Source organism: Rhododendron vialii, chromosome 13a (genome assembly GCF_030253575.1).
Source record: "Rhododendron vialii isolate Sample 1 chromosome 13a, ASM3025357v1".
In the NCBI taxonomy this organism is placed as follows: Eukaryota; Viridiplantae; Streptophyta; class Magnoliopsida; order Ericales; family Ericaceae; genus Rhododendron; species Rhododendron vialii.
Window position 1 is genome coordinate 26,852,774 of NC_080569.1, and position 22,796 is coordinate 26,875,569.

Consider the following 22,796-nt stretch of genomic DNA (forward strand, 5'->3'; position numbering starts at 1 on the left):
AACTAATAGAGACATAAAAGGGAAATGGGTTAGAGAATTTTTTTTCTCAAAACTCAAAACCAATTGTATTGAATTGCAACTGCAGAGAATAGCTTCTTTTGTTTCGGATTCGGACAAAAGCCCCGTTGCGGAAGTTTGAGCGCCGTGTCACCCAACCGGCCCACCGTGGTTCCAACACACTCTCTCTCTCTCTCTCTTCGGGATCTGCTTGGGTTTTGTTCAGCTGATTTTATGTTTGAAGGTAACATCTGTAATCTTTTTCCTTCTTCTTCTGCTACTACTTTTTTCGTTTGCGTTACTAACGTCGCTGATCTTCTACTTCGGTCGGAGCCGTGTTCAAATTTCTCGTGCTTGTTTGAAATTTCATTTCATTACCTGCGATGAAAATTTCTCGCTAAGTTGTCTACAGGCCCTCTGATTGTTGGGAAATTTGGTGAGAATCGAAGTAAATTGACCGGTGAAGATTCATTTTTTGCCCCTTATTTCTCATTCTTTCTTATGCGTACACTATCTCATTTAAAAAAAAATTTCTTTTGGCTATCCAATTAAGTGAAAAGATTTACCTTTCTTTTCTTTTCGCATCCTTTCTCACCATGTAGAGGGGCTGTTAATGTTCCTTTGATTATAGAATGCCTCTTTTTGTTTAGCCCCCAGTGTCTCACTCTGTTCCTTGGTGGGTTTCTAGGGTTTTGCGGATTTTTGGGTTTGCTCTTGAAAATTTAACCCTTTAGATTGAGTGAGAAAACAAAGGATTATGCTTTCTTTCCAAATCTCATCATTTTTTGTGAGAAACAAGATAAGCCTTGCATTTGCACACATTCCTCATTTTTTCCCACCTATTTATCCAAATAAGGGGTGAGATTCTCGTTTCTATTAGTTTCTTTTCTCACCAAACCCCTCAATCCGAAGGGAACTGTGAGTAGTAATTTCGATTCTGTTTTTCATTATATTCTCTAGTTGCTTGTTGTAGGAAGCATTTTCTACTAGATTCTCAGTTCATTTTGGGATTTTTCCGACTGCTTTTGCTAATTGAGGCTTTTTCTTTGTCAAAAATTTTCCGTTTTTCCCATTGTCATTGCCTGTGTAGAACATATCTCCATAGCTTGGTTTTGTGATTCTCCTTTGGTTTACTCTCCATTTCCTCCCTCTGTTACTTGGTGGTGTTAATAGGGTTTTTAACTAACTGGGGGGATACCCTAAAATTTGATCTTTAGTCAGCATCTGTGTAGAAAGGATACTAAAAGGTTTGCGTTTCCACTAAACTAATGGAAAATAAGTACTTATTTGCAATTTTCAAGCTTAAAAAAGCTTGAAAATAATGGACTTACTAGAATAATTTTTTGTGTAATATCGATTTTGTTTGATAAATTTGAATGAGATCTTTTGAACGGTGCAAAAAAGGGGCACCACCAAACTCGTGGTTTATAGAAAAAGAAATAGCCATAGAAATGGTTTCCAGGGTCGGGAGGAAGTCCCCTCTTGAATCTATTAGATAGACACAAAAAATTATTTTCGTAAATACATTATTTTTAAGTTTGAAAATTGCAAATAAGTACTTATTTTTTAACAAGGCTTAGTGGAACACAAAACCCATGTTTTCAAGGATTTCTAGACAGGTCATTCTCCTCACATTTATTAACTAAAATACCATTTAGCGGAAACAACTTGACTATTATCTACCCTGTAGTCCATTTAGTTTAGCGAAAATGCACCTTGCACAAGGAGAGAGCCACTTTGTGATTCATTGCCTGGAAAGGTCTATACACTGTCTACGCCTCCCAGACACCCATCAATGTGTGCTAACTTTGCATACTTTCTTGTTGTTTTTGGTTATTTTGCTACTCTTTCTCAGTATATCTCTACTTGCGTGTCGTACAAAGCATCTGCGTAGTACTTGTCTCCCTCGTAGGTGAATGTTGCGTTGGTCTGTAATTCTTGTTTTGTTCCCCAATTTCTTGTCCCGTTATTTGGTCGGGTTTTGCGGTTTTTGACTAATTTGGGGGACTCTTTGATTTTTTCTTGGACACTGGATATGAATAGTTATTTTGCTTCTCTTTGTCCACCAAGATCTTTTTCTTGCATGTTGCAGGAATCATCTGGGCGGATAGTTTATTTCTAGTTGGTGGAATATTGCTTTGTTGAGTAAATCTTTTGTTGTTTAATACCAACTTTGTCATTGTGTTCCTTGGTGGCGTTTCTAGAGTTAAGAGTAATTATGGGGTCGTTTGTTTTTTCTCTTAAAAGATATTTTAATTTCAGTAGTTATTTTACTTCTCTTCCTCAGTATACTATACACTCTTTACTTGCATGTTGTATGTAGCACTTTTTACCTCTATTTTTACCGTGACGCCTCGTTTTCTTTTCGTAAAAAATCCCTGATATTCTTCTTCAGTAGTAACATTATTCAAGTTTTTCTTTTGTTTATTGTTTCATCGCCTCATCTCATTACATGCGTATAGCATGTTTTGGAATTTGGTGAGCACTGTTTTGTTGTTAAAATTACATGCGTATAGCATGTTTTGGAATTTGGTGAGCACTGTTTTTTTGTTAAATCCTCATTTCTTACTCTATTGCTTGGTGGGTTTCTGGGGTTTGGACTAATTCTTTATGCTTTTTGATTTGCTCTTAAAAATTGGACCTTAGTTGCCATTTTGTCTCTCTTTTCCACTATAATATCTGCTTGCACGTTGTAAGAAGCTTTTTTTTACTGGATTTCTCGATCGAAGCCGTTAACTTTTTGACAGCTCTATTTTTGCCCAGGTAGTTTTGTCTTCTAACTTTTGTTTGTCTTTGTTGTTTTCCAGTTTTCATGTTGTGCTTAATATTCCTCCGGCTTTAAACTCAAATCTTTGGTGGCAAGATGAGAACCTGTCATACAGAGTGAGAGTGGTGGAAGAAGAGAGTGAATAATAAACATTTTGCCTTTTTGGTAGTCAAGTGTCTGTGGAATTGTAATTTAAGTGGGTTCAAATAGTGTTGATCAGTTATGGAACAAGGTGTGGGTTCAGAGTCTATTCCTACACCGGGTTCTATGGATAAATCTAAGATTTTTGATATAAGGCCATTGCGATGTCTTGTTCCAACATTCCCATCCTCTCCTGGCACATCCGCCTTCTCATCTCCCCAAACTTCACCCTTCATGTGTTTCCCTCCAACTGGTCCTTTTCCACCTGGGGTTTCTCCATTTTATCCCTTTCTTGTCCCAGCAGAGTCTCTAAGGTCTGCGGTACCCAATCAAGCAGGGCACAGTGGCTTTAACAATGCAATCCCATCACCTGTTCCCCTAACTTCATTTAGGCCAACCTCGACAAAGAAGTCTCGGGCTGCAAATGGAAGCACTGGGCCATCCAGAAAGAGTTCTAGATATCGTACAGCTGGTATCCATTTGGATGAAGATGGTTATAGTGACTCCCAACATCAGACTGACCAGTATCTGAGTGGCTTCAGTATGCATGTCGCTGATGCAGAAGATACCGGTAGTAAGGTGAGGAGAAGGAAAGGAAAATCCGAGATGAGGACAAGGAGTGGCCGAGAGGTTTCTCCTGGTGTTGACATTGACTTAGTAGCCAATAGTTTCCTGGAATCTTTCAATCTTGCGGAGTTCGATTCAGTTAGGCAAGCCGATGGTGATACCCAGTCGATTAGATACATTTTAATGATATTTGATTTGCTCCGGAGAAGGATAACCCAAGTTGAGGAAGGAAGGGAGGCAGCTCCAGGGGGATTAAGACGTCCAGACTTAAAAGCTGGCGCTATCTTGATGAATAAAGGAGTTAGAACAAACACCAAGAAGAGGATTGGAGCTGTACCAGGGATTGAAATAGGGGACATCTTTTTTTTCAGGATGGAAATGTGTTTGGTGGGTTTGCATGCTCCATCAATGGCTGGGATTGATTTTATGAGTTTCAAGCTTGTTCAAGGCGAAGATTCTTTGGCTATAAGCATTGTCTCATCTGGAGGATACGAGGATAATGTTGACGATGGGGATGTGTTGATTTACAGTGGCCAAGGTGGAAATATTTACAGAAAAGATAGATTTGTAGATATAACGGATCAGAAACTTGAAAGGGGTAATCTAGCATTGGAGAAGAGTTTGCATCGAGGCAACCATGTTCGAGTTATTCGCGGTGTGAAAGATGTGGCAAATCCAACTGGGAAGATATACCTCTACGATGGCCTTTATAAAATCCAGCAGTCTTGGGCGGAGAAAGGGAGGTCAGGTGTCAATGTTTTCAAGTACAAATTCGTCAGAGTTCCTGGCCAGCCTGAAGCTTTTACCATGTGGAAATCAATTCAGCAATGGAAGGAAGGCATTACGTCAAGGGTTGGGGTTATTTTGCCAGACCTGACTTCAGGTGCAGAAAATTTACCTGTTTCTCTTGTAAATGACGTTGATGATGAAAAGGGCCCTGCTTATTTTACATATTTTCCTACCCTCAAGTATCGGAAACCGTTTCATTCACCACAACCTTCTCGGAGCTGTATGTGTCGTGGTGGATGTCAACCTGGTGACTTAAACTGCTCTTGCATTCAGAAAAATGGAGGAGTTCTGCCTTATACTGCACTTGGGGTTCTTTTGATTTATAAGGCTTTAATACACGAGTGTGGTTCTTCTTGTTTATGCCCTCCCAATTGCCGTAACAGGATGTCCCAGGCGGGTTTGAAAGTCCGCCTTGAGGTGTTTAGAACTAAGGATAGAGGTTGGGGTGTAAGGTCTTGGGATCCCATCCGTGCAGGAGCTTTTATCTGTGAGTACGCAGGAGAAGTCATTGATGTATCTTCAGAAGAGGAGCTTGAGAGGGAAAGAGAAGATCACTATATTTTCGAAGCTACTTGCACCAGTGAACCTTCAGATGTTATGGCTGGAAATTCTATTGAGTCTCCAAAAATCCCATTTCCCCTTGTTGTAAGTGCGAAAAAAGGTGGGAATGTAGCTAGATTTATGAACCACAGCTGCACTCCAAATCTCTATTGGCAACCTGTGTTGCGAGAATGTAATAATGAAGCTTACCTCCATATTGCGTTTTTCGCAATCGGTCACATTCCTCCTATGAAAGAGTTGACATATGATTATGGGACAGGTCAGTCCGGCCAAGCAGGGCAGAGGAAGAAAAAATGCCTATGTGGTTCATTGAAGTGCAGAGGGCATTTTTAATGATGGGTGTTTTTTCATGAAGTTGATTGAGGATGTTAAAGCTCATTTGCCTCTGCAATAAGGTTGGATATTTCCTACTTGCATGCCTGGAGATTTCGTTTCTGTCAATTATGTTTTTTTCTATTGAATGATTCAAATGCTCGTTAACTGTACTGTGCATACGATATTCTTTGAATGAGTGAGAATGAGGTATTGATTTGCTGTATTGGCGTTTGTATGGTTTTTTCATTTGGGTTTTGCATTCATACTTAAAGTTGGCGTGTCTTGTGATCTTTTTAACAATAAGATTTTCGTATAATGAGGAAAGAGAGAAACTGAACCAAAGAACTTTATCCCTACAAAGAGAAATGAGGAAAAATGAATACATGAAGAAGAAAACTTTATAAAAAACAGTGTGAAGCTTGTTACCTCTGAAATTTATTTGTGGTGAATTGATTTACACCTTGTTAGCACTTCCCAAAGTTTGCGTCTTGCTTAAGCCTGAAACGATTTTTTACTTGCTTTATCAGTTTTTTTGCTTCCTTTTCAACGATGGATAGCCTAGGGGTTGGGCTGAGTCACTGGATTGTCCTGTTTCCATGAAATTCAATTTCAACTTTCAACCTTGGTATTAGCCCTTCCCTTGTCTAGTCTTAAGACATGAAGAATTTGAGCATTGAGGCATATCTTACCTTTTTGCTAGTTGCCCAAGTCCCATATCCACCTTGCACAGTGCATAACATATGTACCGGACCTATACCGAACTTTCACACTTGGATTCATCACATGTGGTTGCGATGTAAGCAGCTTGTAGTTAGTATTGCTACGAATGAATGGATTCTATGCCTCTTCCCATTCATCTAGACTCTCTGTAGGCAAAGATACAAGCATTCGTGGATAACAGGGACATTATCCTCCTTCACAGTACTTTGTGAAACTGTGCAAGATGTAATCCTGTCCCAATCCACATTTAGTAGACAATCAAGGTCGATCCCAGAACCCTAGGATTTGGGGTGATGTAAGATAAGTGTCACGAAGTAGAGTTTTGTTACTGGTTTTAATTGTTTCCATGAAGAAAGGTAGTTGCAGTATTTAGTCATCAACTGTTTTTGTTGAAGAAAAAGGTTGGGTAGAACAAGAGGATGTTTTGAATAGAGTAACCTGTGAACACTAATGAATGTTATGTGTTCTTTAGGTGCTGGAGTTGAATAATTGTGTTGACACAAGTAGTTGGGATTGTGAAGACAGGTTTTTAGGGTTGGGAAAAGGTTTATTATTATGTCTTCATAGAGCTCTTTTTTTCTGGTAATTTGGTCATGGAGTTTTTGTGTGGGTCCTTTATCCCCTCTCCGGCAGGAAAAACCCCAATCTTGCATTGTATAGATATCTATGAATCTGGCATTGTTCCATGGTATTGTAGTATCCCCTACTTGGTGGGGTTAGCCCTATCCTATGGATATCTGATCCGGGCTGCAAACAGTTTTAACCAAACACCAGATATGTAGTTCTGTCTTCTATATAGTTCAATCTGATCCTCATATCCAGCCAAATAAACGGGCCCGACCTCTCAATTTCTGGATTGCTTGTTGCCATTCAGTTCTGAAGTGCAATAGCTCTACATTCAATTGTTTGAAAATGGAAGCACATGGGGAATCTTAAAATTTTGCTGAGAACTTTGACGCCCTGGATTGTGCGGACGCTTCTATTTCATTACCTGTTTTCCACATGGGAGAGATTTTGTTGTTTTCAACTCGCTTTCACTATGGTAATGTTACACAACGCGCTGTGCCAAATAACTCCATTTATTCGAATCTCACGGTTTCAACTATTTGATGCTGCTTCATGCATGATGGTCGGAATTCTTTTTATGCCGGTGCTAGAACTTCCAACTTGTGAAATGACTTCGTCATTTATACTGACTTGCAATTTTTCTTTCTTCATTTGATTTGCAGTTTATGGTTAAGGAGGAGCTCCAGGGAATACTGAGTGCCTTCTGTTCTCAATACATTGCCCCAAGCTGTGTGGTGCTACTGGTAATCCTAGAATATCAGATTCCGTTGTAAAATTTAGCAGATGATAAGAGAATCCTTTTTTCTTGTTGAAATAATGTATAATTATTCCAAAACAACTGTAACATGGATGATGGAACTTTAGGATTCAAAGTTTGTTTTAGTTTGTCGAGCTTTCTTTGTTTCTCTGCTGATGTTGCTTGGGTATTACTTGCCGTAGGCCCCGTTCAGTTGCATGGAAATGATGAGAAAGGATGGGCAAAATCGACTTCCTCATAAATTTTTATTTGTTTATTTATCAAGAAAGTTGAAGGACTCATAACTTCAAGTTGCCCGCTGGAAAACACTTTCTTTCAAAATATATCCGGCTAATAGAAATGAATTTTATTTTTCATGCAAGATTCCTCATCACTTCACCTTTCCTGCGAATCTATTTTCTGGGCAACATTCCTGACAACTAAACACATAATAAGTGTGGGAAACACTCTCGCCTCGTCAAGTAGTGGTAGGTGTTAGAGAATTTTGAGGGTTCAGAGCTTGAAATGAAGCAGGGCAGAAGTCCCGTCCAGACCTTTGGCGTTGAAGTGAGCGGAAAAATCTCGTGCAGTGGTCTCCCGGTACTTTGGAGGATTGTCTTGGGACAACAACTCGTTGATAGGCCCGTACAGCTTTGTCGATGGCGACATTCCCGTGGTGAAAAAGCATGCCACCGATACTCTTGGACCGACACGGTTCGCCAGCACCCTATGCTCGATGCTTTTGAACTTGTCATTTGTTACAAGCTGAAAACCCCCAGCAAATAAACAGAGTCAATTGCCTGTACTTCAGAGCAAAGTTAACTCAATGCTAAAATGTTGTAATTGATGGTTTCTTACCGCAGTTGATGGTTTGTTTTGTTATTGCAGCTCACTCAGAGACTCAGATAATGACTTAAGCTACACCTGCCGATATATAATCGTAATGATTTCATCTGAATTATGCTGACTGCTTAATTGACTATGGTTCGCAGCACCTGAGGCAGTCTATTACAGTACTATGTTAGTATGTCGATTCAAGTCTCTGAAATGGGTGTGGATACGTTTTTCAGGTGTTGGACCTTACGAACCCATGATTTTAGGATACAAAGATTTGTATCCGAAAGATGGGTTCAAGCATGTCAAAAATGTCATGAGCACATAACACTTCGACAAATGATGGAATAAAGTACGTAGGAATGCACTTGCAATTATACGAGCTTCCATCCGTGTGAGAGGCTAGAAGGTTTAACAAATGTGAGTTTTATCTCTTCAAACATCGCTAAAAGTCAAAGTACTCACATGAATTGCCCGCCTACTCTTGAATTAGGAGTGGGCACCATACACATATCTCAGACGCTTAGATTGTCGTAGTTCATCTAGCTACCATACAATGAAATAAAGCATAGAAGAAAAGTGCCTAACAAAATTGTTTTAACTAGTACCGCAGAATCAAAAAAACAAGGTGAATAAATGGATCATAGACTTGCCTGAAGAAGGTCTCCAACATTTACCACAAGTGCTCCGGGAGTAGGGGGTACATCAACCCACTGGTTCTGGTGCAGGACTTGGAGGCCTCCCACATGATCTTGCAGCAGCACCGTGATGAAGTCGTTGTCGGCGTGCTTGCTTGTTCCTAATGTTAGTTCTGGCTGCGGGCACGCTGGATAGTAGTGGCACAGAACTGCAAGCCCCTCGGCGCAGCCCATGTCTTTCAGGTGGTTAGGATTCAGCCCGAGAGCCTCGGATAATAACTCGAACAAAGAACAGCCTAGTTGCTTTACTTGGTTTGTGTACTCCAGTAGAATATCCCTGCAGGGCAAATTAATTAAGTCCCATGTACGAAGTTTGTTTGGAAAACAAGTCCTCGAAACCAAGACTATGGACTTGGGAAACCTATTAAGCTGCTTTCCGATAATGAATTTGTGGAGGGACTTATCGAGGGAAATGAAAAGAGGTTGTCAATTGCTATAGTGTTTGAATTCTGAAACAGTTCTTAATATCGGATGGTGATAATTTTTTCTCAGGATCCCATAAAAAAACATTTTAAGAATTATTTACGGTTTGAATTACCTTTGTAGGACCCATAATGGATGGATCCTACAAAAATAAAAAACATTATTAATTTCTTACCAATAAAAAGGGAGGCCAAACGGGGATTTGTTGAATGGGTGTGAATGAAAGCAGAACGACCCGTTTTACCTGGACAACGAAAAACCCTACCAAATGGAATGGAGATATTGCACTCCCTTAAAATGCAATACGTGCACTTGTCTAAACGCTTTATCTTATTCCAAGGTTAACGGCGCTCAATCTTAGCCGTCCAAACATATTTGGATGAATCGAATTAAAATAATTTATTAACAATAAATAGATAATCTATTACCGTTAATAGATTGTTTTTAATCTGAATTGTCAAAACACTTTTAGATGACTGAGATTGCGTGGAACCGTGAATAAATTTCTCTCCTTATCTAAATTATCTAAATTGAAGCATACCTGCAAGTCTCAGGCAATTCCTCTGGATTTGGGGATTTAGGAGCTATAGCACAATACACAGTATCCCTCCAGTTAGCCGCCGGCGCTGCAAACAAATCAAAATTGCTATTATACACACAAGCTCTCGACGAATCTCTCGTGTACCAATGCTTTTTGACCTCGGTGTCCTGCTCGTAAAACCTCAGGGTCCCATCCACCATCTCCTCCAACACACTCTCGGGAATTCCGTGATTGATCACTTGGAAAAAACCCCAGTTCACCGACGCATCGAGGACTTCTCCGACAGTTTCCTTTCGCCGGATTGGATCCTTGTCGATGCCGGCGAGGTCTATGATTGGAAAACTGAACTGGGTGTTGGTTGGATTTTGTGGGTTGTCAAAGTTATCTGGTGGGTGGATGAATATCCGGGGGATTTGCGCAACACCGGCGTCGACTAGTCCTTTGACCCCGGTTTTGGTTTCATCAAAAACTCTTAATTCACTTGCTCGATCATAGTTCAGTTCGATTGGAGCTTGCACTGAAATTTTGGTGGTGGTGGCATCCATTTTCTAAGTTGGTTAGCTCGAGCAAATTAAGGAGAAATTATGGTGAGCGGTGGGGAGAATGATGGGGGGACATTGTTGGACAAATGCAGTGCACAAAGCAGGGAGATGTAACATCATTGACTTCCTAGCTAGTACAAAAGTAAATCTAACACCCTTGGCTGCTACAGAAAGTAACAAAACAACTACTCCACTGGCAAAGGGCCAACAAAGCAAGTGATTTTTCAGTTTCGAATGGGTATATTTTACGTGATATTTTCTCGGTGCATTCGAGCCGTTCGATACACTTTTGGACGGTTAGGATTGAAATCCTCTCTCTCTTCTCATCAACACTTTCTCTCTCCAAATCTGAGTCGTTCAAATACGTAATAGACGGCTCGGATGCGCTAGTGGATACCACGTGGCACCCGCTCGGCACTGAAATTTTTTCCCAATAAAGCAGGAGTGTGTGGAAGAATAAGAGACAATCACAGCCTGTTTGGTAGGCGGATTAGAGGGGGGGGATATAGCTTTGTCCCGATATAGATACCGGGGTGCTTTATATCATTTGTTTGTTTACCACGTGGAAGCTGGATATCATAGTACTGGGATTATATAATCCCCCTCCAACCTCGTTAATTTTAACCACCCCCGGTATCCGTAACATATCCATCATTCCCACATTACCAAAATACCCCATGGCCCCACAAACCTTTGTTTACGGGGAGAGAGAGAGAGAGAGAGGGGGTAACAAAATTGGACGAAGGCGAACTGGACGACGACGAACTCGAAGAAATCACTAACAATTCCGACGAAATCAGAGAACTAGATTATGATTTTACACAATTAGAATTTTGATTTTACAGAACTGCAGGTTATACGAACTCACAAAACCTCATTTTACACGACCTTGACGGTCCTCGTTTGATGTGCGGATAAAAAGAATGAGAGATTAATTAAAGTTCATCGCATAAGTTTCCTTGCTAAATAACAATCGAAAACATTCCTGTTTTTTTCCCCTTGCACCGGAATGGTGCCCAAAGAACAATCACGAGGGAGAAATTTCAACATTGATTAAAAAAAGAAAAAGAAAAAAGCCAAGGATTATGGGCCTTTTGTGCTCAAAGCAAGAGTAGATGAAGATTTGATTCCGTTAAACTTTATGCATTTTAGGCATTTATATGTCTCGTATATATGCATGTCTGCACAATACACATTGCACAACATCCACCCTAAATTCGTCACGCATTAATATACCAAATAATGGACTCTTCTTGTTTCTAAATTTTATAGTAACTGCCAAAATAAAGCTATATTTATATTTGAGAAATTGAGAATAGTGGGCATGCATGGCTTCTTAATTTCAAGTCTGAACTTTCCCCAAGATTAAATTAAGCCTCTCATCCAGACAATAGAAAGTACTTATTCAGCCACGCAATACGCATGAGAGGAGAAAAAAGAAAGCCTGCATCTTCCAAAATGTTACCATCTATCTAAATGGTTAAGTTGATAACACAACCAACAGGCATAAGGGACTAAATTAATCATAAGCTACGTACCTATGCTTCAACATATTTAAACTTAGAATTCCAAAACTACTGTAAATACCAATATGAGAATTTTCTTAAATTTCACTAGTAAAAGAACTAATGCCTTGGATTAAGCACCGCTCCTTTGAAAAAAACCAACCCTGACATCTCCTCCTTAATCATGAACATAAAAGGATCGATGATCAGCTATGAAACTCGGTTTTGGGGTCAGACATGACCCTAGCCTGCAGCCATTGTAGCTAACTGCATATGACTAACTACCGCAGCTTCGGTGCCTTTCTCATCTACCTTAATGACAACTTTCTGGATCATTACTGAAGGGTAGAATGGCCGGATCCCCTCAGGAATTTTCATCATCTCCGAAAGGTCTTCTGGATTTTCAAGGAAAGGAAACTTCATTCCCATTTCCGTCATGGTCAAAGAAACATCAAATTCATATGAGAATTCAAACTTTGGGATCCAAACTTGGTCTAGAGTCTTCTCACTCAAGTTGAAGTAATCTTGTTTCGAAGATCCAGAATCAGAACAAAAATCTTCGAGAAGATTTTGTAACCCAAATTTCTCATGAGGGAGAAAGAAGTACATAGAAAATTTTCTATCGAGTTTTGCACTTTCATATGGAATTTTGAGGACCTTGAAACCGTCAAATGATCCGTAGTGATATTTCTCGCTACGACTCGTCATGAATGGAATCGAGATGGTGTCACTAGTGAGGAGATAGAAATTCCTTTCTTCGGTGAGACTCGCGTCAAATCTACGTTTATGAGTCCAAATTCCTTTGAAGTATAGTCCATTTGCAAGGATGATTGTTGTGTCTTGAGATAACGTCGTAACGACCTAGGTTGTAGAAGGTTTTTGATAAGGCCTTTTGATGCATCTTCACCCCATGAGTTGACTTTCTTTACCACTTCTTCAACCTGTGAACGAACTTGTTTCGTCGATCAATTATAAATACTAAGATGTACACAAAAATACTCAACTAATTAAGTCTCTTCACCAAATTCTTTGTCTTTGAAAGTAATGAAAGTATTGGTAGAAGTCACTTTCGTAACTTGGTAGCAAAGAAACCAAAAATGCTACTGGTACAGCAGCTGCTGTACAGCAGCTGCGTACAGATCCCCTTTGCGCCCGCCTCGGGTCCTGCAAAGATAATCGGAGCCGCTCATTTTGTTCAAAATACGTTGTTTAAGGTTCCTGAAAAAAATCATCTCAATCCGATATCGGGAAGGGTGTTTATGAATCGTCCAACTTTGCTTCAAAATTTAGCCTAAATTTTGAAGCAAAGTTGGATGATTCATAAACATCCTTCCCGATATCGCATTGAGGTGATTTTTTTCAGGGACCTTAAACAACGTATTTTGAACAAAATGAGCGGCTCCGATCATCTTTGCGAGACCCGAGGGGGACGCAAAGGGGATCTGTACGCAGCTGCTGTACAGCAGCTGCTGTACCAGTAGCACAACTCCAAAGAAACAATGATCGAACTTATTGATTTCACTCTTCCTAGGGCATGGGTACAGGTCTTGTATTCAATTAAACTAAGAATTTAAATAAGAAGACTTATCCAAAGAAACAATGTATATAAAGAAAGAAAAAACTGACTATTGGTAATTTTTTTTTTTAAATTCTGCTTTTGTTTGCAATACTATTAGAATTTTTTTTATGAATTCAACAATACGTATCTTGTTAAATGTTTTTCCATTTTTCGTTTACTGTAAACGTTCCACAAACATAATCAAATTTCGTTTACCAAACATGATTTATTTTGTTTTGTTTTGTTTCCAAACTGGTTTTCCGTTCTTCAGAATAATTTGGAGAAAATGAACAAAATCATGTTTTTAGTTTTTGATAAGTTATAAGTTAAAAATAAAATCAATAAACGTAACCAAACGCACCTTTAAATATCAGTTATTTAACTGAGGAGCCAATACAGTATGGAAGATGACATGTGAACCATGAGATGACACTTTTTTTTTCTTTCTTTTTGCCTTATGGTAAGATTTTGCCTTATGGTAAGATGTTAGTATGTTAGTAAGTTAGATTTACAAAGGCCGCTGCTCGAACCCACGACCTCACCTTTGAGTGTTATGTAGTTAGATTATTACCAATGACAGAACCGGAATTTTGATCCGAGGAAAGCCGGCTTAATAGACATATTTTTTTATCAGAACGTATATTTATTATATCATTAATTTTTTGCTTTCCGATACATTAAATTTGTACGTTGAGATGATTCTAACCTAATGCAGTTAATCATTTTACTTTTTTCTTTAGGTTACTTCAATAGTCACATATTTATTTTTTATTTATGAAAGAAATTAAGAAATAAGAATGTAAAATAGCCAATTTTTAATCAAATCAAACTAAAATTATTAAGATTATAAATATCTATACATGAATAATTATCGATAATATTCGAAATCAGCCTTATAAAAATAAATTTTTTAAAACTCGGAATCGGGGCCGGTCCAACATAGCTCCGCCCCTCTTACTACATAACACTCATATTGGATACATGTTATTAATCACATAAATTCAAAATATTAATCACATCAACTCATAATATCACGACATGTCTCGTCAGTCTCGTTCATAATAAGTGACATAAATTCAGCACCACCAAGTCACCTGATCAAGGATTTAAATATCGGCCAATATGCTAATGGCCGATGCGAAGCGGTTTTTGCGCGCTCTGATACTGTTGTACCCTAGTGTACGAGGGGGATTAAAAAGTTGCCTGTGTAACAAACGGTTCCGTATCGATCAATTTTCAATTCATGCATGGACCAGTTCACGGCCGTTATGGTGACACTCGACCGTTTTTTTTTTTCTCGACAAAAGCGAAATTTTATAACACTTGACCGTTACAATTGATTAAATGATGCACTTAATTTTTTTTGTGTGTCAAAATGTCTTCGAAAAATTCACCACCTCTACAATCAGTTTCCACTAATTATCGTTCAGTACTCCCTGATACCATGGAGTGTCCCGATACCAATATAAACCTTGCTCGTAACAAAATACATCACTGACCTAAGGTACACAACAAAAGTGTGTTGTAGTTGTTTTTCTTTTTGTTATTGTAATTGTAATCTTTTGGTTTGCAATATAACTGGGATCAGATGGGCGGGGACAGGCTTACCCTCGAATTCTATTCGATTCCCGAATCCTATCCATCCTGATCTCAAAAAAATTCTCAAATTTCTGATCCGTTCAAAACGGGTAATAAATCGAATACAGACGGGTCAGCTGAGATAGCCATCACTAGTGTTTGTGAAGAAAGCAAGTAGGATGAGAAAGAGGATTACCTGATTATAAAAATCAGCACTTTCGGCATCACAACCGTAGACGCCTTTTAGAATTTCCTCCTTATAAGAATCAACAAGAGTAAAACGTTCGTCCACCCAAACTCCGTTAACCATGCACAAAACGGGGCCGTCACCGCCCTCATCATCGCGGCACGCCGCCACCGCCATCATCGCCGATGCAATCGACTTGATCCCGTCGATTGATAAGGGAGACAGCGCAAAGTTCTCGTTAGAGCCATCCTTGACTTGCTCGAGCAAAAGCTGCTTTGCTATCGCATTCGAGTAATCCATTCTCGAGCTGGTGATACTAGGGTTCGGAGTAGCGGTCAAAGGGAGGTTTTTGGCCTTTGAAACCTTTTGCCGTTTCGACGGTCGTCGGGTAGTATTTCCGGCGGACCCTATTTTCTTCTTGTCCGGCGCCATTGGTGATTGGTTTTTCTTTTCCTTCTCGTAAAGGGTTGGACACGCGGAGTATTTCACCTAAAGGGTTGGGTTTTTTTTTTGAAGTACGGGCCAGTCCAACTTATATAGAAGCCCTTATATCCTGCGGCCTCTTAAGAATTACAAATTTGCTAAGCCGCCACAAGTGTCCCGCTAAAGACATCGTATAGGGATAAAACGCTAAAGCATATATATCGATGTGAAGCAATCTCGATTGAGAGAACCCGATTTGTAGAAAAAATTCATCCAAAGACGAACTAATAATTTTCATAAAACGAGAGACAAAATTCGCACAGATCAGACTACAAGTCATTGATTTGAAGAGAAGAAAGAAACAAAAAAGGAGAAAACAAAGAAAGTAAGTCGGAATAGTACCATGGCCTTCTTTCTTGCCGCCGCACAAAGATATGGAACCCACGTGGAGAGGGAAAGGGAGAAGAGGAGTTGTGGTGGCTAGGGTTAATAGAGAGGGAGAGAGAAAGATAGGGTCAGCTAGGATTGAGTCCTCCTCTATACGAACTCCAGATCAATAGCAAAAGATTACGCCAAAAAGGATTTTCAAGAATTTTTCTCCCAAAATTGTCTCTCGTTCTTTGGAATTGAAGCACTGTTTATACCTATTTTTTGCACCACAGATTGGGCTAGCTGTAACAACCCTGATTTTAATTATTCATAATATGTGACTACTTGGCATGCTTAAAGTTAATCTTGTAGTTAAATAGTGTAGTTACTCTAGTGGTACGGGACAAAACACATATATATGCTTAGGGTATCATTAATTGGCCAAAACTTGATAGGTGAGACACAAAGACAAGAGTACGTAGAATAATTTTTCCCTAGGAAGACAAAAACAAAACATACGTGTAGTTTTCCTGGAATTTCACCGCTTCGTCCGCCTGGGAACAAACGAGAGAGAGTCAGCAAGAGGAAGAAGAAGAAGAAAAGAGGGAGAGAGTCGAGAGAGAACGGTGGAAGAGAGAGAAGAAGAAGGAAAGAGGAAGAAAGGGGAAAAAGGAGAGAAACCTAGGGCTTGTTCTATTTGAGTTGAATTGGAGTGCTAATCTGGTAATTCAACCCTCTCTTATACTTAATTTCATGTTTCTTATGTTAAATTCTATGTTCTAATTTTTGAATACATGCTTTAGGTAATTGGGTTCAAGTAGGATTTGGGTTATGGGTTGAAATCTCAAGAACTCAAGAACCTAGCTTGAAATCCTTTGGATTAGATGTTTAAAAGTTATTTTGATGTATGAATTTGATGTTTTTGAAGTAGCTCTTTTTATATCTATGAGTTCAAGCATGATCAGTGAGGTTTTGGTGATGAATTTTGTTGGATTTGAGTAGCAGAATTTCGTGTATGTAGCATGTGTACATAGCAGTTTTCTGACAGCAAACTGGGTCTCAGTTATTAGGTAATTTCTCATTCGTAAACTTTGAATTAGGTATTGGTTCCTTCACAAGTTAGAAAGTAGACTTAAAGCTTGTTCTTTTGCCGCTGGAATCGCCCGAAACCGTTGAGAATTCAATTTATAGTGATTTTTCGAAGTCTGGGTTGAAACCAGGAAATCTGTTTCCTGACAGATTCGCGAACCAACTGTATTTACTCATTTTTCCATCCTTTAGGGTCGAATCTGACTTGGGTTTCTTCACAACTTTTGTAGTACATCCTGTTACACAACTTTTGTAGTACATCCTGTTACGCAACTTTTGGCACTAGGATCACTAAAAAGCGTTAAAAGCACAATTTATAGTGATGTTTCAAAGTTGGGCTGTGAAGCTTCTTGCTGAAAAATAATATTGATTTGCTTTCTTGAGATGAATCTAGTTGGAGAGTTGATCTCTAATGTTTTTCTAGGAATACAATTGTGAGCTAGCTATCCTTGTGTCTTGATCTTACTCTTTTTGAGATTCAGTTGAATTAGTTATGATTTATTTGGATTGAATTGAACTTAAACACTTTTAGGGCATTGTATTGAGCATAAATAGAATCATTGAGTATTGTTTAAACATGTTTCCATTTGATTGAATGTTCTAGGAAGTTCGAGTCGTCATGTGGATCGAGGTGAGTGACCTAATGCCTAAATTACATGGTTTTATACAAGTTTTCCATTGCAAAGCTTTATCGTACATGTTTTGTACCATGATATGAACTCCATGGAATATCAATGAAAGATGGATACGTTTTCCTATCTAGTAAAGACATTCCTACAATGTGACACATAAAACGCTAGGGATAATGCCAAGACGTCGAAGCTTATCCACTACCGGGGACGCCTGGTAGCCACACAAGACTAGTGGAATGTGCTTTATATCAAGGCTATTTTTCTATGACTAAACCTCTATGAAATGTTTTTACTGTTGTCCATGGAAAGCATGTAACTTATGTATTGGTCATTCATACGAGCTTCGGCTTATGTTATTTTTCCCACCTTTCAGGCAATGAGGAGTAGAGTGGTGGCGAGGGGCCTTTCTTTTGGACGTGCTATGTGAATAGTTGACTAGCTAGAAAGTTTGTAACTTAACTTTACTTTGGTTTAGTAAGTGCTTGTACATGGATTAAGAGTTTGTTGATACGCACAGCTCTAAGGAATTTTGGCTTGTAAGATACGTTTGTTGAGTTAATGTAATAAAATGGTTTGTTCTTCCGTTATTCGTTACTCGAGTCCCTTATAGTCGTTTGATTGTATCAGGTTAACCATGTGAAATGGCCTTAGTGATTAGATCACTGGCGCTTTGTTATGACTAACACCTTTAGGGGCGGTTAGGGTCGTGACACTAGCCGTGATTGGACTTTGGGAAAATGACGGTCCAGTACGTGTTTTGATAATTAATAGTACCTGCCAAGGACATTTTCAGTATTAACAAATGTTCTTAGCTTGTCTTTGGCGGGTATTAATTATCAAAACACGTCCTGGGCCGTCATTTTCCCTTGGACTTTCTCATTGATTCCTTAATTAAATTGGGCCGAAGGTGTGTAACTGATTGGTTAAGTATTGGGCCATGGGTTTTTTTCCATTTGGGCCCAAGAAATACGCAGCTCGTAAGAAGAGCACGGCCCATGATTTTTTGGGAAGGTAGCCCAGGGTTGGGCCCATGAAGAAAGGAGCAAATCTGGCCCATGAGGTGCGGCCCACGTTTTTAGGGGTTTGGTTGCTGCCGAGATGGTTATTTCCCTCCAAAATCAAAGATCAATTGACTTGGTCAATTAGCCATGTGTCAAATACATACAAAGAGAGGGATAGTGGGGAGTTATGGACACGTCACCCATGATTGCTCAACTGCTAGAAAACTGCCCATTATCTTGCATGCATGAAAAGAGGAAGCATCATGGGACACGTGTCGGCCTATGGAGCAAAGCAGAATTCGGATTCAAGCCTGAATCAGCTTACTGTTGTGCTTATAAATACAAGTTCACAAGATTAAAAATGGGTCCAACACCAATCAAAGCCCAACGCTTACAAACACTTTTTTACTTTCAGCAAAGTAGATTTTCGAGTATTTCGTGCTCAAACCCTATTCAAACTCACTTCTTCAAGTAGTTTGGATTTTTATTTTTTTTGTAATCAAACTTTATTATCCCGGAGTAATAAAGTTCACGTTTTTACTTCTCATTTCCTATACGACTAGGAAATTTGAAGTCCACAACCGTGTGGCAAACCACGAATCTCATTGTGATATTTAACCTTTGGGTCACAAGCAATCGCTCTTACGTTAGAAGTCAAGATTCACAGGAATCTTCATCAAAAGTTAGGCGCTACAAGTCTTGGCATGCCCGTGCTCAACGCATTCACGCCTTTGCCAAAAACTAGAGTTTTCAAGCACACACGATCAATTTTCTCGATGAGTTCTAAAAAGTAAACGGTTCTGATCATTGTTATGGGCCCGGAAAGAGCCCACAAATGGTCCAAAACTGGATCAGACTGGTTGGAAGCAAAGCTCGACGGGATCCTCTCCCAGTTTATTGATCATTTTATCAAGGGGTATTTTGGTCACATTTTTATCATGAATTGCAATGTGAGATTCCTTTTTGAATTGATTCTTAAGCCCAACCAAACGTGGAATAAGATTGTACGTACATTCCAACCTCATCTCATTTGGATGGTCATTGCATTCCATTACTTCTAGCCATTGCTTTACAAAGGGAGAGGTTTTCGGTTGGCACCTTTCGCTGTTTCGACAGCCGGATATATAGTACTCTCCGCATACATTTTTTTTCCCCTTGATCGATGGATGCCATTGGCGATCGTAAAAGTTAATTTCTTTGTTCTTTTCCTTCTCGTAGAGACTCTTTTGAGGTTCATATATGCGGGGATCAACTCGAGGGATATTAATGTTCCGACAACTAATATTATAGACCTCGTTTGATGAACGGATAAAAAAAATGGGAGATTAAAATTCATCGCCTGAGTTTCTCTTGCTGAATAAAAACTTGGAAACATTCCTGTTTTTCCTTCCGTGCACTGGAATTAATGGTGCCTAAAGAACAATCACGAGAGAGAAATATTTCAACATTGATTTTAGAAAAAAAGAAGTATATAGAAGCCAAGGATTATGGGCCTCTTGTGCTCAAACCAAGAGTAGATGAAGATTTGATTCCGTAAAAACTTTATGCGTATCTTATTTTTGGGCATTTATGTATCGTGTGTCACCTATTAATATACCAAAGAATGGTCTCTTTCTCCGTTTCAAAATTTTATAACCGCCAAAATAAAGCTATGTTTATATATATTCCAATTGAAAAATAGTGGGCATGCATGCATGGACGGCTTCTTTCAAGTCTGAATCACAAGATTAAAGCCCGTTAGGATTAAGTGTTTACCATTTTATTAAAATCTACAGGTAGTTGTAAGACGCAACTCTTTTTTCTTATACTAAAGCGTAGCAGGTCTCAAGCACTACGGTTCGATCCGTGTGGGCACAAGATGCTGGCCCGTGACCAACAATCATCCCCACAGGTAGTGGTAAAAGCGTAACTCTATTTCTTTATACTAAAACGTAACAAACTCCAAATACCACGGTTCGACTTGTCTGGGTAGGATGATGTCCTGCAACAAACAAAGCCTCTCATCCCGACAATAAAAAATATTCAGCCACACAATATGAGGGGAGAAAAAAGAAAGCCTGCTTCCAAATTAAATATTAAGTTGATTACACAACCAATATGCATAAGGGACTAAATTAATCATAAACTACGTACCTATGCTTCAAGATATTTGAACTTAGTATTCCAAAACTATTGTAAATGATAATGAAACCAATAGAAGAATTTTCTTCAATTTTCATTAAGCCTTGGGATTAAGCACTGCTCCTTTGAAAAAAACCAACCCTGACATCTCCTCCTTAATCATGAACATAAAAGGATGATCAGCTATGAAACTCGGTTTTGGAGGCGGACACCTTGCAGCCATTACAGGTAACTGTTTACGAGTAACGACCGCTGCTTCGGTGCCTTTCTCATCTACCGTAATAACAACTTTTTGAATCATTACTGAAGGGAAGAATGGGATCCCCTTGGGAATTTTGATCATCTCCGAAAGGTCTTCTGGATTTTCAAGGCAAGGAAACATCATTCCCATTTCTTTCATGGTCAAAGAAACATCAAATCCATAAGAGAATTCGAACTTTGGGATCCAAACTTGGTCAAGACTCTCCTCACTCAAGTTGTAGTAATCTTGCTTCGAAGATCCAGAATCAGAACAAAGCTCTTCGAGAAGATTTTGTAACCCAAATTTCTCATGAGGCAGAAAGAAGTACATAAAAAATTTCCTATCGAGTTTCGCACTTTGGTATGGAATTTTTAGGACCTTGAAACCGTCAAATGATCTGTAGTGATATCTCTCACGACGACTTGTCATGAATGGAATCGAGATGGTGTCACCAGTGAGGAGATAGAAATTTCCTTCTTCAGTAAGACTCGCATCAAATCTACGTTCATGAGTCCAAATTCCTTTGAAGTATATTCCATTCGCAAGGATGATTGCTGTGTATGGAGATAACGACCCAAGTTGTAGAAGGTTTGTGATAAGACCTTTTGATGCATCTTCAGCCCATAAGTTGGCTTTCTTTACCACTTCTTCGGCCTATAAACGTACTTGTTTCGTCGGTCAATTATAAATACTAAGATGTACACAAAAATACTCAACTAAGTCTCTTTACCAAATTTTTTGTCTTTGAGAGTAATGAAAGTATTGGTGGAAGCCACTTTCGTAACTTGGTAGCAAAGAAACAATGATCGAACTTATTGATTTCAACCTTCCTAGGGCATGGGTACATGTCTTGTATTCAATTAAGTAAGAAATTAAAGAAGACGACTTATCCAAAGAAACAATGTCTATAAAGAAAGAAAAAAGAAGATATTAAATATTTTTAGACTAGTGCATAGAAAAAATTTATTGCATATGAATCTAATTTTAGACTCAAACACCGTTAAAATTTCTTCCTTATAAGAATCAACAAGAGTAAAACGTTCATCCACCCAAACACCGTTAACCATAGACAAAACCGGGCCGTCACTGCCCTCACCACCACCACACACGGCCGCCGCCATCATCGCCGACGCAATCGACTTGATCCCGTCTATGTCTTGCGTCCCAAGAAACGCCAGTCCCAAGAAACGCTAGCATACGTTCCAACGTGGGGCCCCTCGATCCGGCGGCCACCATGGTCAGCACGACGTCGATCGATACGGGAGACAGCGCAAAGTTCTCATTAGTGCCCTTCTTGACTTGCTCGAGCAAAAGCTGCTTTGCTATCGCCGTCGAGTAGTTTGTTCTCGAGTTGGTGAGTTCAGGGTTTGGAGTAGCGGACATTGGGTGGGGCAAAGGGAGTTTTTTGGCTGATGGAACCTTTTTCCGTTTCGACGGCCGTGGGGTAGTATTTCCGGCGGACCCTTTTTTCTTCTTTTCCGGTGCCATTGGTGGTGGTTTTAGGCCGGCCCAAAAACTTAGGCTCGGTCTTCATTTAGTCCTGTATAATTATTTGTATTTTTTATTCCAACCTTGCCCCTTCACGCGCATCAGCGCATAGAACTAGAGAGCATCTAGTATAGAAAAATTATCCAATGCTCCATGAGCACTGGTTTACCATTAAAACATTGTTTAAATTTCAAAAAGTCATATCTTTTGTTGTAGATATTCATTTTTAAAAAAAATTATATTTTTGGAACCTACTCGACGATATCTACTAAACAAGATTCATATTGAATATGAAATTATGAAAGATTAAAAAAATACCATTTGCTATGAGAAAATTCTATGAGAACTATTTCTATGAGAACCGTCCCTATGAAAACTGTTTCGGACAAAAATACCCTTAGTTATA

General features: G+C 39.2%; 4 protein-coding genes across 6 annotated transcripts; 1 reads left to right on the plus strand and 3 right to left on the minus strand.

The window, feature by feature from the left end:
* Positions 1-101: 101 nt before the first annotated feature.
* Positions 102-7,315, plus strand: LOC131312304 (histone-lysine N-methyltransferase, H3 lysine-9 specific SUVH1-like). Of its 3 annotated transcripts, XR_009195829.1 has the most exons (3): positions 102-241; positions 2,805-5,217; positions 7,087-7,315. XR_009195829.1 is itself a non-coding variant. In XM_058339967.1 (2 exons), exon 2 carries the CDS (start codon positions 2,987-2,989, stop codon positions 5,153-5,155), a length of 2,169 nt encoding a protein of 722 aa, XP_058195950.1. In that variant the 5' UTR covers positions 102-241; positions 2,805-2,986; the 3' UTR covers positions 5,156-5,360. The 3 variants fall into 3 exon arrangements, 1 of the variants encoding a protein (XP_058195950.1); XM_058339967.1 differs by lacking the exon at positions 7,087-7,315 and having other exon boundaries at positions 2,805-5,360; XR_009195830.1 differs by lacking the exon at positions 102-241 and having other exon boundaries at positions 2,790-5,217.
* A 165-nt stretch (positions 7,316-7,480) lies between these two features.
* On the minus strand, positions 7,481-10,348 carry LOC131312305 (1-aminocyclopropane-1-carboxylate oxidase homolog 1-like). Its single transcript, XM_058339968.1, has 3 exons — positions 9,657-10,348; positions 8,648-8,969; positions 7,481-7,925 (listed from the first exon to the last, which is right to left on the minus strand). The coding sequence occupies exons 1-3, from the start codon at positions 10,199-10,201 to the stop codon at positions 7,674-7,676; spliced, it is 1,119 nt and encodes a 372-aa protein (XP_058195951.1). The 5' UTR covers positions 10,202-10,348; the 3' UTR covers positions 7,481-7,673.
* Positions 10,349-11,958: 1,610 nt separating this feature from the next.
* Positions 11,959-15,230, minus strand: LOC131313718 (serpin-Z2B-like). Its single transcript, XM_058342179.1, has 2 exons — positions 15,036-15,230; positions 11,959-12,644 (listed from the first exon to the last, which is right to left on the minus strand). The coding sequence occupies exons 1-2, from the start codon at positions 15,204-15,206 to the stop codon at positions 12,408-12,410; spliced, it is 408 nt and encodes a 135-aa protein (XP_058198162.1). The 5' UTR covers positions 15,207-15,230; the 3' UTR covers positions 11,959-12,407.
* Positions 15,231-20,758: 5,528 nt separating this feature from the next.
* LOC131314060 (serpin-ZX-like) lies at positions 20,759-22,390 on the minus strand. Its single transcript, XM_058342556.1, has 3 exons — positions 22,102-22,390; positions 21,901-22,058; positions 20,759-21,556 (listed from the first exon to the last, which is right to left on the minus strand). The coding sequence occupies exons 1-3, from the start codon at positions 22,388-22,390 to the stop codon at positions 20,759-20,761; spliced, it is 1,245 nt and encodes a 414-aa protein (XP_058198539.1).
* Positions 22,391-22,796: the final 406 nt, after the last annotated feature.

Bases quoted from the DNA above. Each gene is read 5' to 3' on its own strand.
- LOC131313718 (XM_058342179.1), bottom strand. From the start codon at position 15,206: ATGATGGCGGTGGCGGCGTGCCGCGATGATGAGGGCGGTGACGGCCCC. The intron at 12,645-15,035 runs GTAATCCTCTTT...GTTCGTTCACAG, and splicing joins GTGCTGATTTTTATAATCAG to GTTGAAGAAGTGGTAAAGAA.
- LOC131312305 (XM_058339968.1), bottom strand. From the start codon at position 10,201: ATGGATGCCACCACCACCAAAATTTCAGTGCAAGCTCCAATCGAACTG. The intron at 8,970-9,656 runs GTATGCTTCAAT...TTTGCCCTGCAG, and splicing joins GAATTGCCTGAGACTTGCAG to GGATATTCTACTGGAGTACA. The intron at 7,926-8,647 runs GCAAGTCTATGA...GGGGGTTTTCAG, and splicing joins ATGTTGGAGACCTTCTTCAG to CTTGTAACAAATGACAAGTT.
- LOC131314060 (XM_058342556.1), bottom strand. From the start codon at position 22,390: ATGGCACCGGAAAAGAAGAAAAAAGGGTCCGCCGGAAATACTACCCCA. The intron at 22,059-22,101 runs GTATGCTAGCGT...TTGGGACGCAAG, and splicing joins GAGGGGCCCCACGTTGGAAC to ACATAGACGGGATCAAGTCG. The intron at 21,557-21,900 runs GTGTTTGAGTCT...GTACGTTTATAG, and splicing joins ATAAGGAAGAAATTTTAACG to GCCGAAGAAGTGGTAAAGAA.
- LOC131312304 (XM_058339967.1), top strand. From the start codon at position 2,987: ATGGAACAAGGTGTGGGTTCAGAGTCTATTCCTACACCGGGTTCTATG.